Source organism: Alnus glutinosa, chromosome 13 (assembly GCF_958979055.1).
Source record: "Alnus glutinosa chromosome 13, dhAlnGlut1.1, whole genome shotgun sequence".
Lineage (NCBI taxonomy): Eukaryota > Viridiplantae > Streptophyta > Magnoliopsida > Fagales > Betulaceae > Alnus > Alnus glutinosa.
Window position 1 is genome coordinate 23,507,262 of NC_084898.1, and position 21,056 is coordinate 23,528,317.

Here is a 21,056-nt window from a genome sequence, read left to right on the forward strand (position 1 = left end):
TAAAAATAAAAATCTATATATGTATATGGTTTTTGTTTGCTTAAATCTAATACATTTGATTGAGCGTGTGATTAACCGATAACATGCAGTAACATCTTTAGGTAAAAGAAATTACATTTGTTTAGTTGAGCTTTTACTATCTTAAATGTCTTTATTTTTAGCACTACAATACTTTCGATTTACTTTTTTTTTTTTTTTGAAAATCTCTTCTCATAAATAAAAGAGACCAGCAGGTCAAATGTTTAGGGTTCTAAAAGAATTCCTAATACACAAAGTCACGGCACAGCGGTGAGAGTTTCCTCCACCCAGGCATAATAGACTAAGACCAATACATAATACAGCTGCTCAAAAATCTAGACAAAACAGCAAGATGCCTCTTTAACACAATAAAACCTACTGATGCCCAGAGAGGGCACACAAACTAAGCTATCAAATAGCTTTGAAGTCCTAGATTTTGATATACAAATACAACCCAGCAGCTGCATACAACAAGTAAACTAAAACAAAGAAAAAACAATTGCAAATGCACATGCCGACTAATTTCCCCACTTCCCCCTTTTGACTCGCTGGATGGATCAATCCGGATCTGAACCGGAAATTTGGCCCCTTGACGGGTGAGGCCGGAAGTGTCGAGCCAGGTTACTGGAGAAGAAAAATCCGCTCAAGACCGAGCCCCTCCACACCCGAAGCCGCCGTTCTAGTAGAAACCCTAAAACCGCCACTGCTGCAATCAACCCCAAAAACTGAATGAAAAAACAACCCGATCGTGGCCATCGACCAGCAACGCCGACACATAGACTCCCGACAGAAAACGGCGCCGGCGTGGCGTTCCAATCCAGCAATCCAGCATCAACACTTCACCGAAGCCCAAAAACTCCCGCCGCCACAATCAGACCGGAACCCCAAGGAAGAGAACCAAAAATTGGAAACGGGGAAAACATCTGCCGATACACCCCAAAACCGCTTCTCCATCCCGAAAAGGACGAGAAAAAAAACCACTTCTCCAACCCAAAAAGGTCGAGAAAATACCACTTCTCCATCCTGAAAAGGACGAGAAAAAACACCACCCCTTCACCTCTAAAGAGCCGACAAAGCCCAAAGAGAGAAAGAAATTTATTGAGAAAACAAATCTACCACAAACCACTAGGGAGGAGGGAAGCCGAACCCAGTAACACGCTCAAAGGATATTTTTGCCTTCAGAGGAAAAGAAAATCGCCAGAGAGAGATTTTTTTACTTTCGATTTACTTGGGTGTGTTTTGATTGCTAGCTACTTTGTCGTTTTTTCACTTTTTGAAAATGTTAAAGCGAATTATACCTAGGATAACTTTTGTAAAAAAGAAAACTGATATTATAAACTATATATATATATGATACGATGACGTTTTGGATGTGTTTTAAAGTTCGATATAAAATCGGTGAATTAAAAAGATATTATATGAGCATTAAGTCTCAATAATTAGCTGTTCACCACGTACGTAAAACTCAGAGTTTCCAGTGATCAGATGGAAGGCGTGGCAAAGGAAAATAATGGGTGTATATATATAGGGGGTGTGAGGACCATTCGATCTGCAGGGTTTGGCGAGCATTTCTTTCTATATATGTATGTGCATATGGTTTCAGTTTCATAGGTGGTGTGGTATTATTATGGTGGTGGAAACGTACAAAATTATACAAAACCAGTGATTCGATCAGAAGCATATTACAAAAAAAGGCAACAGCTTAGAGATCAAATTGAACCAGCAGCATGCATGGCTCATCGGCTCTCTCCCCCTCCCTAGAAGACATTCCAGAAATCCGATTGTTTCCTTCCGAATACAAAAGGCACGCGCACAATAGCCTTTTCTTACCGATTATTGGGGCAATTTGTGTCTTCATCGTCATTGTCTGCCTATTGGGCCTGTATTTCCGCTATCGTCATGGTCAAGCTAACCACAACCGAGTGCAAGAGGTAGAAATGCAACAGATTAGTGGTGCGGTTGAACCTGATATCGTACTTGAGGGACTCTCGAAGATCATTTACCACCCTGGCAGCTCCGCTGGCGCTGTACCCTTCCAACAGGACAGGTGTACGTTGTGCCTGTGCGACTATGATGATGGGAACGAGCTTACTTTGCTAAGCTCTTGCGGCCATGTCTACCACTCCGAGTGCATAGGAGAGCACTTGTCCAGGAACACAATATGTCCCATTTGCCGTAAGCCTGTCTCACCTGTACATGGAGTCTCATAATTAACAATAGGAAATTCAAAGGGCTTTAAATATTATTTGCTTTTTTGTTTGTCAGATGTTTCTGATTTAGTTTTAGGAATTTCTGTTCACCTCAAAGTTTTACTTTTGAGTCGATTCTAGTTGAAGTCGAAGATCAAAGTGAAAGTTGCGGAGGTTTACAAAGTTGACCATGATCAAGTGCTTTTTGGGTCGTCAGACCTTGTGATTTTATTTTGTTTTATATATATATGTATGTTTTTGTTTGCTTAAATTTAATACTTTCTATTGAGTATGTGATTAACTGATAACATTAACATCTTTGAGTAAAAGAAATTGCCTTCGTTTAATTGAGCTTTTACTATGTTAAATGTCTTTATTTTTGGCACTGCTATACTTTTGATTTACTTGGGTGTACGAGTTTAGATGTAAAAAATAAAAAATAAGGTTTATTAATGGTTTTGTGTTAGCATATAAATCTTGAGTTTAGGTTGCTTTTATATATGGGGCTGTGAAGAATACTCTTATAGGCTATAAGGGTAAATTGATCCTATAATTAATTTAGGTGCTGTTTAGTGGAGAATTTGTGGTTAGGATTGGTGGAAATGGATTAAAAATTTATGAGTTTAGTATATTTTAATTTCCTTTGTTCTAGCTAGGCTGCAGATAAGATCTGTGATTATAGTAGGGAAGAAGAAGAAGAAGAAGAATACTCCTAGCTATAAGGTTAAAATTTGTTCTATTTTTAATTTGGTGTGCATGATTTAATGGAGAATTGGGTTAGGGTAGGTGGAAAAGGATTAACAGATTTATGGGTTTAGAATACATTAATTTTCCAGTTGTTTTAAGATATTGTTTGCTCTAGGCTGCAGATAAGATCCGTCCTCTTCAAGGCTCTTTTTTTTTTTAATTGATACTCCCACTTCCTTTATACCATCCCCTTCATCGCCCCTTGCTCTGCGCTTCCACAGCCTCAGATCGACTTGGTTTTGCCTCAATTTCTTCCCTAACTTCTATTACTATATTATTCCCCACTTATCTGCTCCTCTGCGCTTTCATAAATCGTGCCCTTCTGTGGACTTTTGGACTGACTCAAATGTTTTTTCCACATCAGCATGTTGTAAAATGACAGACTTTTTAATATTTTAGATGTGTTATTTTTACATCACATTATTCTATATCAATTCGATCTACACCAAAATACATTGGGTGTGAGATTCATGTATATAGGACCCACACCCTATGGCCCCGTTTAAAATTCACTTTCCTCTTCCCTTCCCTTATTTCACTTCTCCCAAAAAATATCAACTTCAAAACATTCTTTAACTTTTTTCACTTTTTATATCATCACATCAACACTTTTTTATTACTTTTTAAATAAAAAACTCACCACAATACAAATTTTTTTTTTCGCTTTCATATAAATTATTTGAACTTTAATTATATCACATCAATTCTATTTTCCAATCATTCAAAAAATATTCCTAAGGGAAGGGGAGGGGTGAGGGACTTTCAAACGGGTATGTGTCTTAGTATACGATTGATGTAAGGTGGTGTGTGTAGAAAAATTATTTTCCTTAGTCTTTTCACCCTTATCTCTCAATCTTTCCCGTATGGCTACCCCCCATGTGGCGTCTTGAGGTCTTCCAAAATTTGCTCAACTGCAAACTTGGAAATAACATTTAAAACCCGAAAATAATAGACATTCTAATTTTATTTTTTTATTTATTTTTTATTCTAAAAGTTCCCAAATGATGTGTCACAATCTCATGTGATCTATTATTTTGGAGATAATTGCACCGTTGGTTTCTGTGGTATGCCATAATTATTTTTCACTCCCTATGGTTTAAAAAGTGCATGGGAGGTCCCTGTAGTATGCAATAATTACGTTTTACTCCCTGGGTCGATTTTTTGTCCACTATTTTGATAGAATTTGTTAACCCTACACGTCAGCGCCACGTATCGCCAATAATATGGCGACATGTGTCCATCTTTATAAAAAAATATAATTTTTTTTAAAAAAATAAATAAACTTATTTTTTTAAAAAAAAAAAAAAAAAAAAACAAAACAAAAGAAAAAAGAAAAAAGGCAGGCTAAGGGGTGGGGGCCACCCCTAGCCAATGGGGGTGGCCGCACGCCACCCCCAGTGGTTGCGGGTGGTGGCTAGGCCACCCCTTGGGGTTGGCGCGGCGCCACCCCCTAGATCTACTAGGGGAGGGCCGATGGCCACCCCCGGCCACTGGGGGTGGCCACGTGCCACCCCCGGCCACCTCTGGAGGTGGCCGCAGCCTCCCCAGTGGCCAGGGGTGGTGCACGGCCACCCCCAATGGCTTGGGTGTGGGTGGCCTTCGGGCCACCCCTAGATCTACTAGGGGGGCCCAATGGCCACCCTCGGCCACTGGGGGTGGCCGCGCGCCACCCCCCGCGGCCACTAGGGGTGGCGCGCGGCCACCCCCATTGGCTAGGGCCCCTTGGCCTGCCTTTTTTGTTTTTTTGTTTTTTTTTTGTTTTTTTTTGGTTTTTTTTTTTAAAAAAATAAGTTTATTTATTTATATTTTTTTATTAAAATAGACACGTATCGCCTTTTTGTTGGCGACACGTGGCGTTGACGTGTAGGGTTAACAGATTCCGTCAAAATGGTGGACGAAAAATCGACCCAGGGAGTAAAACGTAATTATTGCATACTACAGGGATCTCCGATGCACTTTTTTAACCATAAGGAGTGAAAAATAATTATAGCATACCACAGGGACCAACAATGCAATTATCCCATTATTTTGAGAAATGTGCCATAATTTTATGAAATTGTGACATATCATTTGATAATCAACTTTTGGAAAAAAATAAAATAAAATAAAAAAAATAAAATTGAGATGTATAACATTTCTCTTAAAACCCCTTGGCTTGTGCCTCCTGTATTTATGCCTTTCTTCCTGCAAAGGCCCCGAATTGGTGAATGCCCTCTAACTTCTATTACCATATTATCTTTTCCCTGTTTTACACTTTCCATAGAATCTTCCATACCCATCTGTATATCTTCCATTTCCCCCTCCCCTTCTGGCGTGATCCGGGTTCCTGGAGCCTTGAGGAAGCCTTGATTTCCTTCCTCTCCCCCAGGTTTCCCAAACTTGTGAGATCTCCCCTGTCCCGTGAAGGCAAAATGTCATTATCCATATCTCTTCTTACAACTTATTAAAGAGAAGTACTATCCACACGGTAATTTTCTAAAAAAGAAAATATTTTAAGGGAAAACATGTCACAATTTCGGTGTCAGGTAGTCTCTTTTTTTTTTTTCTTTTTTTTTTTTTTTTTTCTTTTTTTTTGTTTTTTAACTTTAAGACTTTAATTATGCTCCCCAAATGAAAAATTAAAAAAACAATAGAAGAACCTGCAACCATGGATCTCCTCAGCCATGGTGGCATAGCCATGCAAGTTGTGGGTATCAGTCTATAGAATCTCATGGTTGTGGATCTTTTGGCAAATCGAGCTTCAACAATGAGATGCATGGCAATGGGTTTAAAGATAGTCGGTATACATGATTCAATATTAATTTTTTTTAAAAAAAAGTGCTAATATTAACTTCTTATGTGGACACTGCTTGCAGCAGCAAAAAGCATACAAACTCTTCACCACCAAAAAATTAAGTTAAAGACATCTCTTAAAAGATAACGAACGTTGATAAACAAATTCCTAGTAAATTTGGAGAAGCTATTCAGAAAATTGTAAACAATACGAACAAGGTGCCCAAATACAAGACACTTCTTAACGACATCACTTATCGAAAAAATTATCGAACAAAACGATTCAATAAAATAAAATGTTAAGACACTTAATCAACAGATAAGTATCTTGCAGCATGAAAGCGACAGTACTGAGAAGAAAATTCTCTAGATCGCCAAGAAACTTGAAGATTCCGTTAAAGAATTACGAAGGATAACTTCATAAGTGAAAGAAGACATAATGCTAAAATAAAATAAAGCGAAATAATAAAAAAGAGACAAGAGATTTTACATGGTTTGATTTATGACCTACGTCCACATGATAAAGCTCAAATAACTATATTTTACTATTATTTCTCTTGATGCTTTCACAATACAACAAACTCCTATTTATAGGAGGGTTTGAGTAGATAAGTATGGTAATTAATCAATGTGATCAAATATGTTACAAATAAATCAATCAGATTTGATTGATTATACTTACAATATATTTGTCAAACCATATCCCCCAAAATATAGAGAGTACATAAGTTCAAAACACTGCTGAAGGAATCAAACGAAGTATTGGTGAATTTTAATGTCTAAAGACATTGAAATGATTGAATACCAATCAGTTCCCAAAAAGGAACTGGTTACTTACGACTCTAAAGATGAATGGTTTGATAATATTAATAACTTGGTTAGAAGTCCCAATCGTATCTGAAAAATGAAATTGACTTTTAAGATAAACGGCAAGTGTGTGCAATAGTGTGCAAAAAATAATAATGCGGAAAATAAATAACACAATGATTTTTGTTGACGAAGTGGAAACTCAAGATGAGAAAAACTACTCCGGAGCAGCCAAACCCAAGATATCCACTATTCAGAAGACAAAGCTAGATAAAAGATAGTAACACTCACATATACCCGATGCAGTGGTCATACCTTGCTCTCTAACGTGTAACCCAACACGAATGCCTCCCAACCAGGTCTCCTACCTGAAGGGATCTTCAATGGAATCCTTTATTTTAGAGCCGACCTCTAAGATATATTTCAGATGTAGCACAGGAACAGCACACTTGCAATGGCTTCAGAGGAAACTAATCAGCTCAACAATCTTTCAAAATTACTTCTCTGAGCACTTGTGGAATTCAATACCGAATTCTTGCAGTTCTCAATGCCCATGAGCCTCTATTTATAGGCTAAGGTGCAGAATGGGCGACTGCAGTAATATGTACGGACACCGTCCGGACGGTGAACCTGGGCCGTCCAGACGGACAACAGTGTGACAGGATTTTTCGAGAATTTCGCTGAAAATCTTTCTTGTTTGAGAGCCGCGTCTGGACAGTGAGACACTGTCGTCCGGACGGTCGCACGTCCGCTGCAAGTAATTTCCATATAAGGCTTCGCGCATCCCGACCATGGGGATGAACGTCTGGACAAAAATTCTTCAACACGCAATTTTCATATCTGATAAACGCGCGTCCGAACCATGGGGGGTAGGCGTCCGGATGATTGAAGTCGAATCGGCAATTTCCATATCAGTTGCACGCACGTTTGGACCATGCTGACAGTTGTCTGGATGGTTGAATTTGAATTGCGATTCTTGCCTTATATATTAGCTCGTCCGGACGGGAAACCACATCATCCAGACAGTTGTATCAATCTTCCCTTATTATGAACTTGGAAAGAATCTGAAGCTGATCGATCATTGATAGGCGTCCGAACGGGCTGCTGAGACGTCCGGACAGATGCAAGCTGGAACAGAAGCTTCTCGATACAGTACAGGGTCCGGACAGAAAATCATGTCATCCGGACGGATGATGCTTGGTCTGTCGGGTGTCTAGACGGTATGGCACGTCGTCTGGATGGATGGAACAGTGAACAGAATGGGCGTCCAGACGGGATGACACGTCGTCCGGACGGCTGACAGGGAACCGAATTTCTTCTAACTTTTAAGCAGCGTAGAGTCTTCTGAGAGTGCTCTGAATAATGGAATCCCTGTTTACAGCATCTTTACACACAAGTGATTTTGTCCAGAGAGAATGAGGCCAAAATACTAACAGTATCAACAACCACTTGTTTCAGCTGGAAAAAATCACGGCTAAAGCCTTGCATAATCTTGTTGGAGCTGCCAATCGGCTTGCAGCTAGTGTGCAAATCACACAAGAAGAAAACGAAAGATACTTTCATCACCTAACAAGGGATCAAAAGTACAAAAATGAATTACTTGAAACCCATTATAGGCAATTTATTGACTCTAAAAAATGGGATAGCAGTAAATTTAACAAACTGATGGTTGGCTTGCACCAACTATCTGAAATGATAAACAATCTCACCGGCAAATCAATGAATCTCAAAACATACACAAGAATGTGTGGAGGGATTCAGGAGGAGTAACATTCATATGCAACCCAATAAATGGAAAAAAGTAAAAATCAAAATCAATAACTAAAGTAAACAAAACAAAACCCACATTAGAATCAACAGTAATTCACATTCAAACCTCAAAATTCAACCCTTTCTCAAGAATCTCAACACATTTCTATATAAAATCAATGAATCATCACTGTCGTTCACCAGAATTAGGAATCATAAATTCATCAATAAAATCATCACTCTGTGAGGGCCGACAGCGAGAAATTCTTCAATGAAAGTTATGCAACATCAAGTCATCAACCCATAAGAAAGTAACATCATATTACTAACAGAATTTCATTTTAGAAACATCAAAAGCCATTTGAGATAGAGAGAGATAGACATTAAAAGTCTAAAATACTTGTACTGTAGCACCACAGATTTTAAACCTTCGAAGGCATCAAACCTTGACTCGAACTTCCACTAGATTCTAGTTACTCGAATTCTACATTGGAGAATCAATTAAAGTCTCCAATCCGGACATGATCCTGCAAACATTGGTAACATTAGACTATGCTATTGAACTCTATACTCTATGACACAAAAGCTACCCACTTGCTCATACGTCGCGTCACTCGCTTCTAAAACTATGTAATATCTTAAGCTATTGTTAGATTAGTAATTGGTTATAGGTTTGTGTCTTATCATGTTTATTTATTAATATAATATCTTATTCTCATTGTTAACCTTATACCTTGTTTATCCATTTAAGTTAACTAAATGTATTTGGTCTATATATATATATATGTGTGTGTGTGTGTGTGTGTGTACATATATGTATAGAATGCTTATTAAGCTAAGTATAACCCCATAACATACTTAGGTATTTATAACACATAGGCAAACGTATTAATTATCAAATTACACTAACAAATGAATTCGAAGTCTATTTGTATATTTCTATAATGTTACTAATTTATATTTGTTGTCTTAAGGTTATTTTAGGCTATTTACAATTCTACGACATTCTCATCTTAAACCAAACATTTAATACTTTAACATTTCTTAAACTTATTGCCATAGATATATTCTAGAGTTTATTTTAGCTATTTTCTACTTATTCACTTGCTACCCATCTTAAACCCTTTACTTAGTTACTTGGTCTCCCATCACTCAATTAGTACAAGATTAAAACCTTATCATTTATCACCATAACCTAATACAATTTCATGGTCAACATACCTATGAAACTATAATGAGGGATTCTACCATTAATTCACAATCTATTCCCTAGATATCCAAATGAACTCCTTATTCTTAAGGGGACACCTATAGATTTCCCACAAAATCACATAGCAATACTCATTAAATCTCCTACTAATTTATAATCAACCCCACACTAAAACAAAGCCTCATCAAATAACCAAATCACCCAAATGATCCATAACAAAGAATCCTAACAAATACTTGAAATCCTCCTATACATATTAAAATCAATCCCTCTATTAGTCATACAAATAATCAACAACCAACAATCTATACCAGACTATCATAACTAAAACTACCTTACCCAAAGACTCATTCATTGAACACCCATTTGGTCGTGCTAGAAAAATACCCATGAAAAACAACACAAATCAAAACTAAGGAAAACGCACCCTTCATCTAATTATCGGGATTCAATCCAATTTAAACTACAATGAAAAACCCCAAATCAGACCCTAAATTTGGATTTAACCAACATCATAACAACCCATACTATTATCTAGCTCAAAAATCAGAGGATATAGTAAATCCACATGGAAAAGCTTCAAACCTTACCGTATAGCTTCCATAGACAAAATCCCTTAGCAAACAACTCAAAAACTCAACTAGAATCTCACAAAAATCGAAACTCATACCCATATAACCTAAAATTCAGATCTAGGAAAATCTCTCATGACCCACATGATTTTTGTGCTTAATACATAATGGGTAACAAGAAATTACAAAAGAAAGCTAAAGATTTTACCTTCTGAAGCCCATGGTCGGAATCTTTCTTCCTCTTCTCGTCTTTTTTTTTTTTTTTTCCTCTTCTTCTTCTCTTTCTCTCGGCAGAATCTCTTTCATTCTCGGGCTCTCCCTCTCAATTTCGGTCTCCCTCTCTCTATGTGTATGTGTGAAGAAAATATGAAAGGGCAATGAAGAGGGCATGCATGTGTGTGATGGAGTGAAAGAGAAAAGGGAAGAGAAGGAAAAATGAGAGGGAAGGGCTGCTGGACGTGTATGAGAGATGGGGAGATTTGGGTGGTCCACATGAGCCAAAGGGGAAAGGATAAGGGGATGAGCAGCATTACAAAAATGCCCTCTAGCTTAAGTAAGTGTAGTATTGTGAAATGGGCTAAAATGGTAACTCAAGCTTCGGGTCTAAAAGACATTATCTTTTTTTCTATTTTCTTGGGCTATCATTTACAAGCCCATATGATTAAATAAACACTTTGTTTATTTTACCACACTAATTAGACTTATTTTTATTTAATCCTAAAAACCCTTTAATAATATTCTACCATTTTCTCTTCACTTTTCTAAATTAAATCCTTAAGTGTGATTTTACCACACTAAGTGGGCTTACATTAATTTACTTCATAATAAATTTAGTAAATAATTTCTTTGACATTACAGAGACGAAGGTCACGGATACTTGTCGAGTGCCCTTTTCGATTGGGCAATCCTATCGAGATGAAGTAACATGTGACGTGGTGGAGATGGATGCGTGTCATGTGTTGTTCGGACAACCATGGCAATATGATGTAGACACCACCTATAAGGGTCGGGATAATACCTACCTCTTTTGGTGGCATGGAAAGAAAATCATATTAGTTCCTACCGGAACTAATGCTTCGGTGCAAAAGGGTACAATGACAATTAGAAAATCTTTCCTTACCCTTGGAGGAGTGCAGTTTATGGAAGAAGTAAAAACTACTGAGACAATGTTAACCCTGGCAGTTAAGGGTGTTGAGTCGGATTCAAAGGCAGTTATTCCGAGATTGATAAAACCGATACTGGAGGAGTTCGGAGATCTCGCGCCACTTGAATTATCGACCGAGTTACCTCCCCTGAGGGACATTCAGCACCAAATTGACTTGGTGCCGGGAGCAAGTTTTCCTAGCCTACCCCAATATCGGATGAGTCCCGAGGAGTATAAGATTCTTCAAGATCAAGTAGAGGACCTAATCCGAAAGGGCTTGATCAAAGAGAGCCTGAGTCCTTGTGTCGTGCCAGCATTACTAATTCCGAAGAAGGATGGGAGTTGGAGGATGTGTGTTGACAACAGGGCTATCAACAAAATCACGGTGAAGTACCGATTCCCCATTTTGAGACTACATGATATGCTCGATATGTTAGCTGGGGCAAAGGTTTTCTCTAAACTTGACCTATGCAGCGGCTATCACTAAATTCGGATACGACCTAGGGATGAATGGAAGATAGCCTTCAAGACAAGGGAGAGTTTATACGAATGGCTGGTGATGCCATTTGGGCTGTCTAATGCACCGAGTACTTTCATGCGAGTGATGAACCAGGTGTTGAAACCTTTTATCGGTAAGTTTGTAGTGGTTTAGTTTGATGATATTTTGATCTACAGCCAAGGTGCTAAAGAGCACTTGGAGCAGCTACGAGTAGTCCTACTCGTGTTACGGTCCAATAAGCTATATGTCAACATGAAGAAGTGCACTTTCCTCACGAACAAGTTGCTCTTCCTAGGATTTATTGTGGGTGCCGAAGGTATTCATGTAGATGAAAAGAAGGTTCGAGCCATCCGGGAGTGGCCGACGCCCACTACGGTCGGAAATGTCCTAAGCTTTCATGGCCTAGCCACTTTTTACCGAAGGTTCATTTGAAATTTTAGCAGTCTAGTAGCTCCAATTACCAAGTGCCTAAAGAAAGGACAATTTCGATAGGGAAATGAACAAGAGGCTAGTTTTGCCATTATCAAAGAAAGCCTATCATTGGCGCCAGTCCAAGCATTGCTCGACTTCGAGAAGCTATTTGAAGTAGACTGTGATGCCTCCATTATAGGAATTGGGGCAATGTTGTCACAGGAGGGTCAGCTAGTCGAATTCTTCAGTGAGAAGTTGTGTGAAGCTCGGAAGAAGTGGACGACCTACGAGCTTGAATTCTATGCGGTGATCCGAGCCTTGAAGCATTGGGAACACGACCTGATTGATTGGGAATTAGTTCTTACAGTGATCACCAAGCTTTGAAGTTCGTCAACACGCAGAAGTTTACTTTTGTGCTGAAGCAAAAGTCGGGAAAATAGAACAAGGTGGTGGATGCCTTGAGTCGATGTTCAGCTTTACTCGTGACATTACAGTCCAAGATAACAAGCCTAGAGTACTTACAGGCTCTATATGCTGAGGATGAGGATTTCAAATAAGATTGGAAGAAGTGTATGTGCCGACTTCCACATCCAAGAGGGATATCTGTTCCGAGGAAATCAATTTTGTATTCCCCGAACCTCGTTACATGTACAGATAATGCTGGAGTTGCATGGAGGAGGACTCGGTGGTCATGTGGGTCGGGACAAAACCATTTCATTGGTCTCAGATCGGTATTATTGGCCACAACTCAGGCGAGATGTCGACAAATTTGTACTGAAGTGCCCTGTGTGTCAAACCGAGAAGGGAAGCACACAAAATACCGGGATCTACACTCCTCTACCAGTGCCCGATAACATTTGGGAAGACCTAAGCATGAATTTCGTGCTTGGACTTCCGAGGACTCAATGAGGTATGAATTCGATCTTTGTTGATGTAGATCGGTTCTCCAAAATGGCACATTTTATTCCTTGCAGGAAGACCTCGAATGCTACCGACGTAACTCATCTCTTCTTTCAAGATGTTGTTCGGTTACACGGTGTGCCGAAGACTATCACTTCTGACCAATATGTGAAGTTCCTTAGCCACTTCTGGAGGACTTTTTGATAGAGATTCGACACCTCTCTCAATTACAGCAGCACTTGTCACCCGCAGACTGACGGACAGACTGAGGTGACCAACCGTACTTTCAAAAATATGCTTAGGTGTGCTTCCCAAGACAAACCGAAGCAATGGGACATCAACATTCCTCAAGTGGAGTTCGCCTTCAATTGTATGATCAACAGATCCACAAGCAAGTCACCTTTTGAGGTCGTCTACGCCAAACTTCTGAAGCATGCCCTTGACTTGGTTCCCCTTCCGAAGCTTCTGGGGTTGAATGTTGCAGCCGAGCATATGGTTGACCGAGTGCAGCAGATCCATGAAAAGGTACGTTTGAATCTGGAGCAGGCGAATGACAAGTACAAAGATGCTGTTGATTCAAAGCGGAGAGCAAAGATTTTCTGTAAAGGTGACTTGGTGATGGCGCATCTGCGCAAGAACCACTTTCCGGCCGGAACCTATGGCCAACTGAAGAGCCGAAAGTATGGGCCGTTTCGGATTAAGAGGAAGATAAACGATAATGCTTATGTGGTGGAACTTCCCGAGGACATGGCCATTTCCAACACTTTCAATGTGGTTGACCTATTTGCCTACCATCCCGATGATCCAATTTATGATGACTCCAACTCGAGGATGAGTTTTCTTGAAGAAGGGGAGACTGATGTAGGACAGTCCGAAGAGGCGCCTCAGAGCATTAATTGCATTATCTCGGACAATATCCGAGATGGGGATTTTGGATCGGCAAATAGCCAAGAGGAGTTAAAAATTGCCTCGGTTAATATCCGAGACCTAAATGACCGAACCACATATCGGTCTTACTCGGCAATTAACCGAGACTCCTTGTGGTTAAGATAAACTGAAGGCTATCAGGGACAGTTGGCTTACGAGCAGATTTCCTGGAGGAACAGCCGAGCAGATTTCTTGGGGATTTTTGTGCGGAAATCATGGAAGAGTTGTTGACTTCCATATTTTATTTTTTGTTAATTATCTTATCTTACTTTTCTTTAAATCATGGGATTACCTTGTCCATCAAATCCCCTCTCATTAATGAGGATTTGATGATATCTTTTACTATTATTTTATTCATTTACAAGCCACTAGGGCTTCACTATAAATAGGGATGCTATGTAAGAAGAAAGAGATGATTGATTATTATTGAATGAAAGTTTGTTTTTCCTCTTTAACTTGCGAGTTGAATGTTTGTGTTTGAGAACACAGATTCTCTTCACTTCTATACGCTTGCGCTACATCAAAGTGTTTGTGAACATCTTTGGAGGTTGAGGCCTCCATCTAAAATGCTTTAGAGTCTTTGTTTTGTGTTGTCAATTGGAAGCATATTTGGAGATGAAGCTAGGGTATTATCAGTTAAGGGAATCGTTTGGGATATCTTGCATCTTTTATTTTGGACAATATCTTGCTTGATTCTCTTTTAACAGGGCACGATTTGACTAGTGTAATTAGTTTCCTAGAGTCTTTCCCCAAACTGCATAGGCATACAGATTTAGCTAGAAGGGTTCTAGGAAAGTTTGACTTCATCTACTTGTGAACGATGGTTGCAATGCTTTTCGTAAAGGGTAATGATAGTTAAAAGAACCATGATTAACTTAGGGGCAATTCTAGATAGAGAAACAGAAAACCTGATAAAAAGAAATAATAATAATAATAATAATAATAATAATAAAGTCATTTCTCGTTTGATAAACATTGTGTAGTGTTTTATTTTTTAAATAGTAATGAGAAGTGATTGATGTAATATAAAGTAATAAGAAATTTTGATAAAAAAAAAATTTTAAAAAAATTGTTACAAAGTAATTGATGTAATAAAAAAAATAAAAAAAAATGTTATAAAGTGATTGATGTGATATAAAAAGTTGGAATGTATTAAAGTTGTTTTTCTTTTAGATCGAGAAAAGTGAGGGAGGGGTAAGGAGTTGTCAATATATCTATTGTTGGCCCGTGTTCATAAATTTATGTAGCAAAGGGTGTGTTTGATAACCAACACAACAATCTCCCCTAATTTTCACATTCAACTTCAAAACATTCATACATTTTTTTTTTTCATTTTTTATATCGCATTAATCATTTTTTTTATTACTAATCAAATAACAAAATCCACTACAAAACAAAACATTTTCACTTTTTATCATATAAATTCTTTCTTTTTTATATCATTTGCCTTCAACATTTTCTGTTGTCCATCTTCAAGTATTCTCATCTTGAGGCTGTGAGGCACATTCATATCCAATTGTTTATTTTTGTTTTTATTTTTTAAAATGGAAATATTTAAAACAAGACAACAAAGAGAATGTTGAGTAGGATTTCTCCGGAAAAAAAATCACTAGAGATCTCACATGTAAAAATAAAAAATAAAATAAAAAAAATCACTGAGAATGGCTGGTGCAAAAATAAAAATCATTTTAATAGCATTTCTTCTCACTTGCTTTCTATTTTAGTGGACACAAATTTCTTACAAACTGGTTTGTAGGAAATTCTTACAAACCATTTCATAAAAGCGACATGTGTCCTTTAAACTATTAAAAAAGTGATAGAAATTTCTTACAACCCACATATAAGATTGACATGTGTCCTTTAAGCACGTGAGAAGAACACGTTGTTTTATTAATGCTATTAAAAAAGGGAACAGAAATTTCCTAAAAATTGATTTGTAGGAAATTTCTTACAACCCACATATCAGATTGACATATGTCCTTTGGCATATGAGAAGCACATATTTTTTTTTTATTAATGTTATTAAAAAAGCATGTAAGAAGCCCATGTTATTTAAATAACATGTGATTCTCACATGTCAAGGAACACATGTCAATCTTATATGTGTGTTGTAAGAAATTTCTTTCTGTCCAAAAAAAATTATGTAAGAAGCATATGCTATATATTAAAAAAAAAATGTAATTCTCACGTGCTAAGGACACATCACTTTAAAAAATTGGTTTGTAGAAAGTTTGTAAAAGATTTATGTCATTTTTAATAGCATAAATAACAAAGAGCCTGGGTTGCAGAAACTCTTACAAAAAAATGGAATAGGATATTTGAAATAGATATGAGCCAGGTAGTGTTAAAAGAGGGGCAAAATCGTCTCAATATTAATATTCAGATAATTTTGCCCCTCGTTTTTGCCTAATTCGCAAGAAAATGGTTCTAATTCGGTAATCGTTATAATTTATTTGTCAATTACTATGTATGGTAATGCTAGAGGTAATAATTATAATTTATTTGCGAGTTACTATGGTAATTAATGCTAATATATATTTATGATCTTTTGATTTCTCTTATAGTATGGTCAAAAAGAATATTTTGTATTCGATTTCTTCTCGAAATATTCATCAAAACAAAGATTATGAAGATTATTTTTGTTAAATTTAAAAATTAAGGGAAAAGTTTTCCAATATGCTGCCTTAATAACGATACCTAATTGGAGGTTATCAAGGTTCCGTAAAGGTTCTTAATTTCTTGACCTATTCGTTTTCCATTCTTTTTTTAGATTTCCTTTCCAATTAAAAGGTTATTGTATAAGGAAAATGTTTAATTTTAAAACGGTTAAGAAATTTTCATTTGGAACGGAGACAATATATGAATTGTTCGAGCCCGTTCATAAATAACAAAGACTTTTCTAATATAAATAGGAAACAAATCTCATAGAATTTAAGATTAATGCCACACATATTTCCATACGAAGACCCGTTTATTTTGCTTAATTTTCTTTGTTGGTATGAGAATTTAAATCTAGAATCAGGAGAGAACTACGCAGAGATATTCTTTAATTAGATGATTAATTAGGATCCTTCCGTTTTCTTAGAATGATCTCATGATGGTAGAGTTTTTAAAATTTTCACAATTATTTTAAAATTAAATGATTAAGATTAATTATGTTAACTCATATGGAATCAAATTAAATACAATGAATAAAGAAAAAATTAACAATCTTTTAAATATAGTAAAATGATAAATATGATCAATTCACCGTGATTTTTTCAAAACACACACACACACACACACACACACACATATATATATATAGACACACACACACACCTCAGTTCAGCTTTTGATATCATCTGTGACTCTGTGGGACAATTGGTACAATGGCTTTGTTTCTGTTAATAATTCTTAGTGTTACTTTTAGCTGCTGTGGAGTTGATGGTAGAACAAGCATGTTCGATGCGCCAGGAGTCATCAACCCAATTGAGGTACTCAAACATTTATGAAAAACACATGCCAATATCCTTTTTCTCAAGTGACAAAGTGAAGAAGAAGAAGAAAAAAACTAAACACCTTGTTTGGTTCACAGAATAAGTCATTGGAATGGAAAGACTATTTCATTGGAATAGCTATTCCTTTATTTGATAATGACTTATTCCTGAAAATAGCTATTCCAAGAGAATAACTATTCATTTGCAAAGAGTAATAGCTATTCTTGAGGGAATAGACAACTTTTTTTAAAAAAAAAAAAAAAAATTCAAATAAAACTAAGTAAAAAATTTTCATTAAAAAAAAGCGTAAGATGCCCTTAAATACATAGGAATTATACATAAGAGCAACCCAACCAGCCCACATAAAAAACCCAAGAAAACCCACAAGGAACTACATACCCACAACACTCAAAACTCACAGGCCACCCAGCTAGAAAATTTCAAACTAAACTTAAAATTAGACTAGATCTGTGGGTGGCTGTTTAAAAAAAAAAAAAAAAAAAAAAAAAAACTTAGAATACAAATATTTATAAGTTTATTCAATGCAATACTACATAACATGTAAACTTTGGAGTGTGATTAATGAGGAAACTGTTATTAGATTTTTAATTTGTTGTTTCCATGTGAAGTCAGGTGATGTTGGTGAGTTTGATTGTGTGGATATATATAAGCAGCCTGCTTTTGATCATCCTTTGCTCAAGAATCACAAAATTCAGGTAATTGCAAATATATTTTATTCTTTCAACATTCTTTTCTTCTACTTTTATCGATCTCCTCCAGAAAATTGATCATATTTTACTAATTATGCAGATGAACCCAAGTTTCTCAACAGAAAGGATGACAAACGAAGTTTTCTCAGAAAGCCAACTTGTGGATATCAGTTGCCCACAAGGAATGGTACCAATACATAGAACTAAAATTGAGGGCCAAACTCATTTGAGGTCTTTCTCAGAATTTAATGGTGGAAGCTTTCACACATTTGCATATAAATTACCCGGCGAATATGTAAGTTTTAACGTGCACACACACACAAACATATATATATATATATATATTGAGTTTGGAAACCAAGATTATGATATTAAGTCCATTCAAAATATAATCTAGAGTTGGACAAAAAAAGTGATGATAGTTAATTGTTGAATCTTAGGCTTAAAATCTTGTATTTTGTTTGATCATGCAGTGCACCATAATGTTACTAATATTGATATCTATCCAATGCATTAACTTAATTATATTCAACTGGCCATATATGCATGACATCAATTCTTGACTTAGTCCGTAAGTATTAACACAACGGAGTTTTGGAGTTACCATGGAGCAAGTGCAATAATCACGGTTAATAATCCACGTGTGGAAGTAAACGGTCAATACAGTAAAGCTCAAATATGGGTTCGAAATGGATCCGAAGCGGAAACAAACAGCATAGAAGTTGGATGGGCAGTAAGTCATCATTAATTTCATATATACATTAATTTGAATGCTTAATTTCCTCGCATTTTCACCTTAATTAATTATGATAGATTAATGTTATTTATGTATAGGTTCATCCTCAGTTATATGGTGACAAGCGCACACGACTTACTGCATATTGGACTGTAAGATCGAATTGATTTTCTTGTTCCAATCCCTTAATTTGTCTTATCTTAACTATATATGAAAGATGCCCTTAAATGAATCCATTTGAACATGAATGCATGATATCAACGTACATGCAGGCAGATGGCTATCAAAAAAGTGGTTGTCACAATGCACTATGTCCAGGTTATGTACAAGTTCATCCTCGATTTACCCTCGGTGGAGCTTTTTCTAATATTTCTGTCTACGATGGACAACAATACGGTGTTAATATCACCATTAACCAGGTAATTAATTATGCATCTCTTCTTACTTTTGTTAATGTTAACAATTACTCGCTATTTCGTTAGTGCCTTTTAAGTATAGTACGTTGATAGCTATCAATCTCTGAAAGCTGGTTTTTTGGTAACACGAGTTCATCATATTTGGTAATAAATAACAAAGATACAAAAAATGATTGAAATTGTATTTCTTCATCTTTGGTAGGATCAATCAACTGGAAATTGGTGGTTGATCGTTGGTAATAACAAATTGGGATACTGGCCCAAGGGGATATTCACTCATTTAGCTACCGGAGCATCTTATGTTCGATATGGTGGTGTAGCATTTTCCCCTCCTGATGTACAAATTCCAGTACCAATGGGAAACGGTCTTAGTCCTGACTTCTTTCCCAAGCGAGCGGGTTTTTTTTCACGGGTTCAAGCAGTGAACGCAGACTACCAAATGGTTGACATTAAGATCAAAATGGTGCATTCTTTTTTTGATATTCGTCAACAATGTTACTTTCTTGTAGATTTTGATGATGGGCAGGATCCAAGTATTGAGCATGCCTTCACCTTTGGGGGTCCTGGAGGGCCATGGCCATGTACGTCCTAATTAAGTATTTTATTTATTTATTTATTTTTCCTCTTTAATGTTCTCTTCAGTGTAGGTTGGGTTGAATAATAAGATGAAGTTATATTGATCGAGATATTCTTCTTTTAAATTGAAATTTAACTTGATTATTAATTTGTTGTATTTTTTGCCACGTACGGGTCAAGGTTTTACTAAGTATTTTCCGGAAATGATTTCTTTTGTTAACTATTCATTTGATCCAATTTATTTGAACAAATTGCAGCCAAATTTTGTTGAATAAACTTGGGATTTGGCCTCCTCACACGTTGTGGCCTATCAAAATGATTTAAGAAATGTTTTTCGTAAAGATTTTCTTCTTGTTATAGTATTTTTCTTAATTGGAGATGTCCATATTAGTTAATCAACTTTTATATATAAAATTAATTTCTAAATCCAATATATATAGCATTGAGTAGAAAATACCGGCCAGCCTCCAAAACTTCCTCAAAAGCTTAGATAATTCGGTTTTTCTTTAAAAAAAAAAAAAAAAAAATTAAAACAGATCCAAAACACTAAAAACAGTTTTAAATTATTTCTAAAATCGTTTAAAATAGGTCGTATTAGATACTCTAATAAGGCTCGATCAAAATGCCATTTACCTCATATGCGGATAACAAATAATGATCTCATTTAATAACCATGTGGATGCAGATACTTAAAAGTAATAACAACGTAATGTGGGTGCGAATATTGTTAACAATCGTATTCACATTCACAATTACATCCCTCGTTGTGATTTGAAAATAACAAGCGAAAATAGGTTCAATCAATTGTTGTTTATGTAGTCTTAGGCGGTAGCAGCTTTTCAAGAACAAGTGTAGTTTGTGTTTTGGTGGCTTAAGGAATGACAAAGGAGATTTTTTGTTTTGCTTTGGCCGCTAGGGTGAGTGGTGTGTCCTGTTCAATGTTTTTCCACCGTACGGTGCACTTCAATCTATAAATTTTTGACTGCTTCACAAATTTGATAGGAATTCAACATTAAATTAATAAATTAAAAGTTTGTATTATCGAACTCAAGCCGACCCGAATTGATTAGTTTAGGTCAATTCCAGATCAACCAATTTGACCCATATAAATAAAATCAGATTTTTTAGTTCTTTAATTAAAAACAAAAACAAAAAAAACTTCACTTACCCCCAAAGTATTAACAATTTTACAGT

At 36.5% G+C, this 21,056-nt stretch overlaps 1 protein-coding gene across 1 annotated transcript; it reads left to right on the forward strand.

Annotated features, from left to right (window-relative positions):
• Window positions 1-1,745: 1,745 nt before the first annotated feature.
• LOC133853996 (RING-H2 finger protein ATL64-like) lies at window positions 1,746-2,228 on the forward strand. The gene has a single exon (XM_062290020.1). It carries the CDS (start codon window positions 1,746-1,748, stop codon window positions 2,226-2,228), a length of 483 nt encoding a protein of 160 aa, XP_062146004.1.
• The last annotated feature ends 18,828 nt before the right edge of the window (window positions 2,229-21,056 follow it).

What these genes read in the sequence shown, in the direction of transcription:
- LOC133853996 (XM_062290020.1), top strand. Translation starts at nt 1,746, where the DNA reads ATGCATGGCTCATCGGCTCTCTCCCCCTCCCTAGAAGACATTCCAGAA.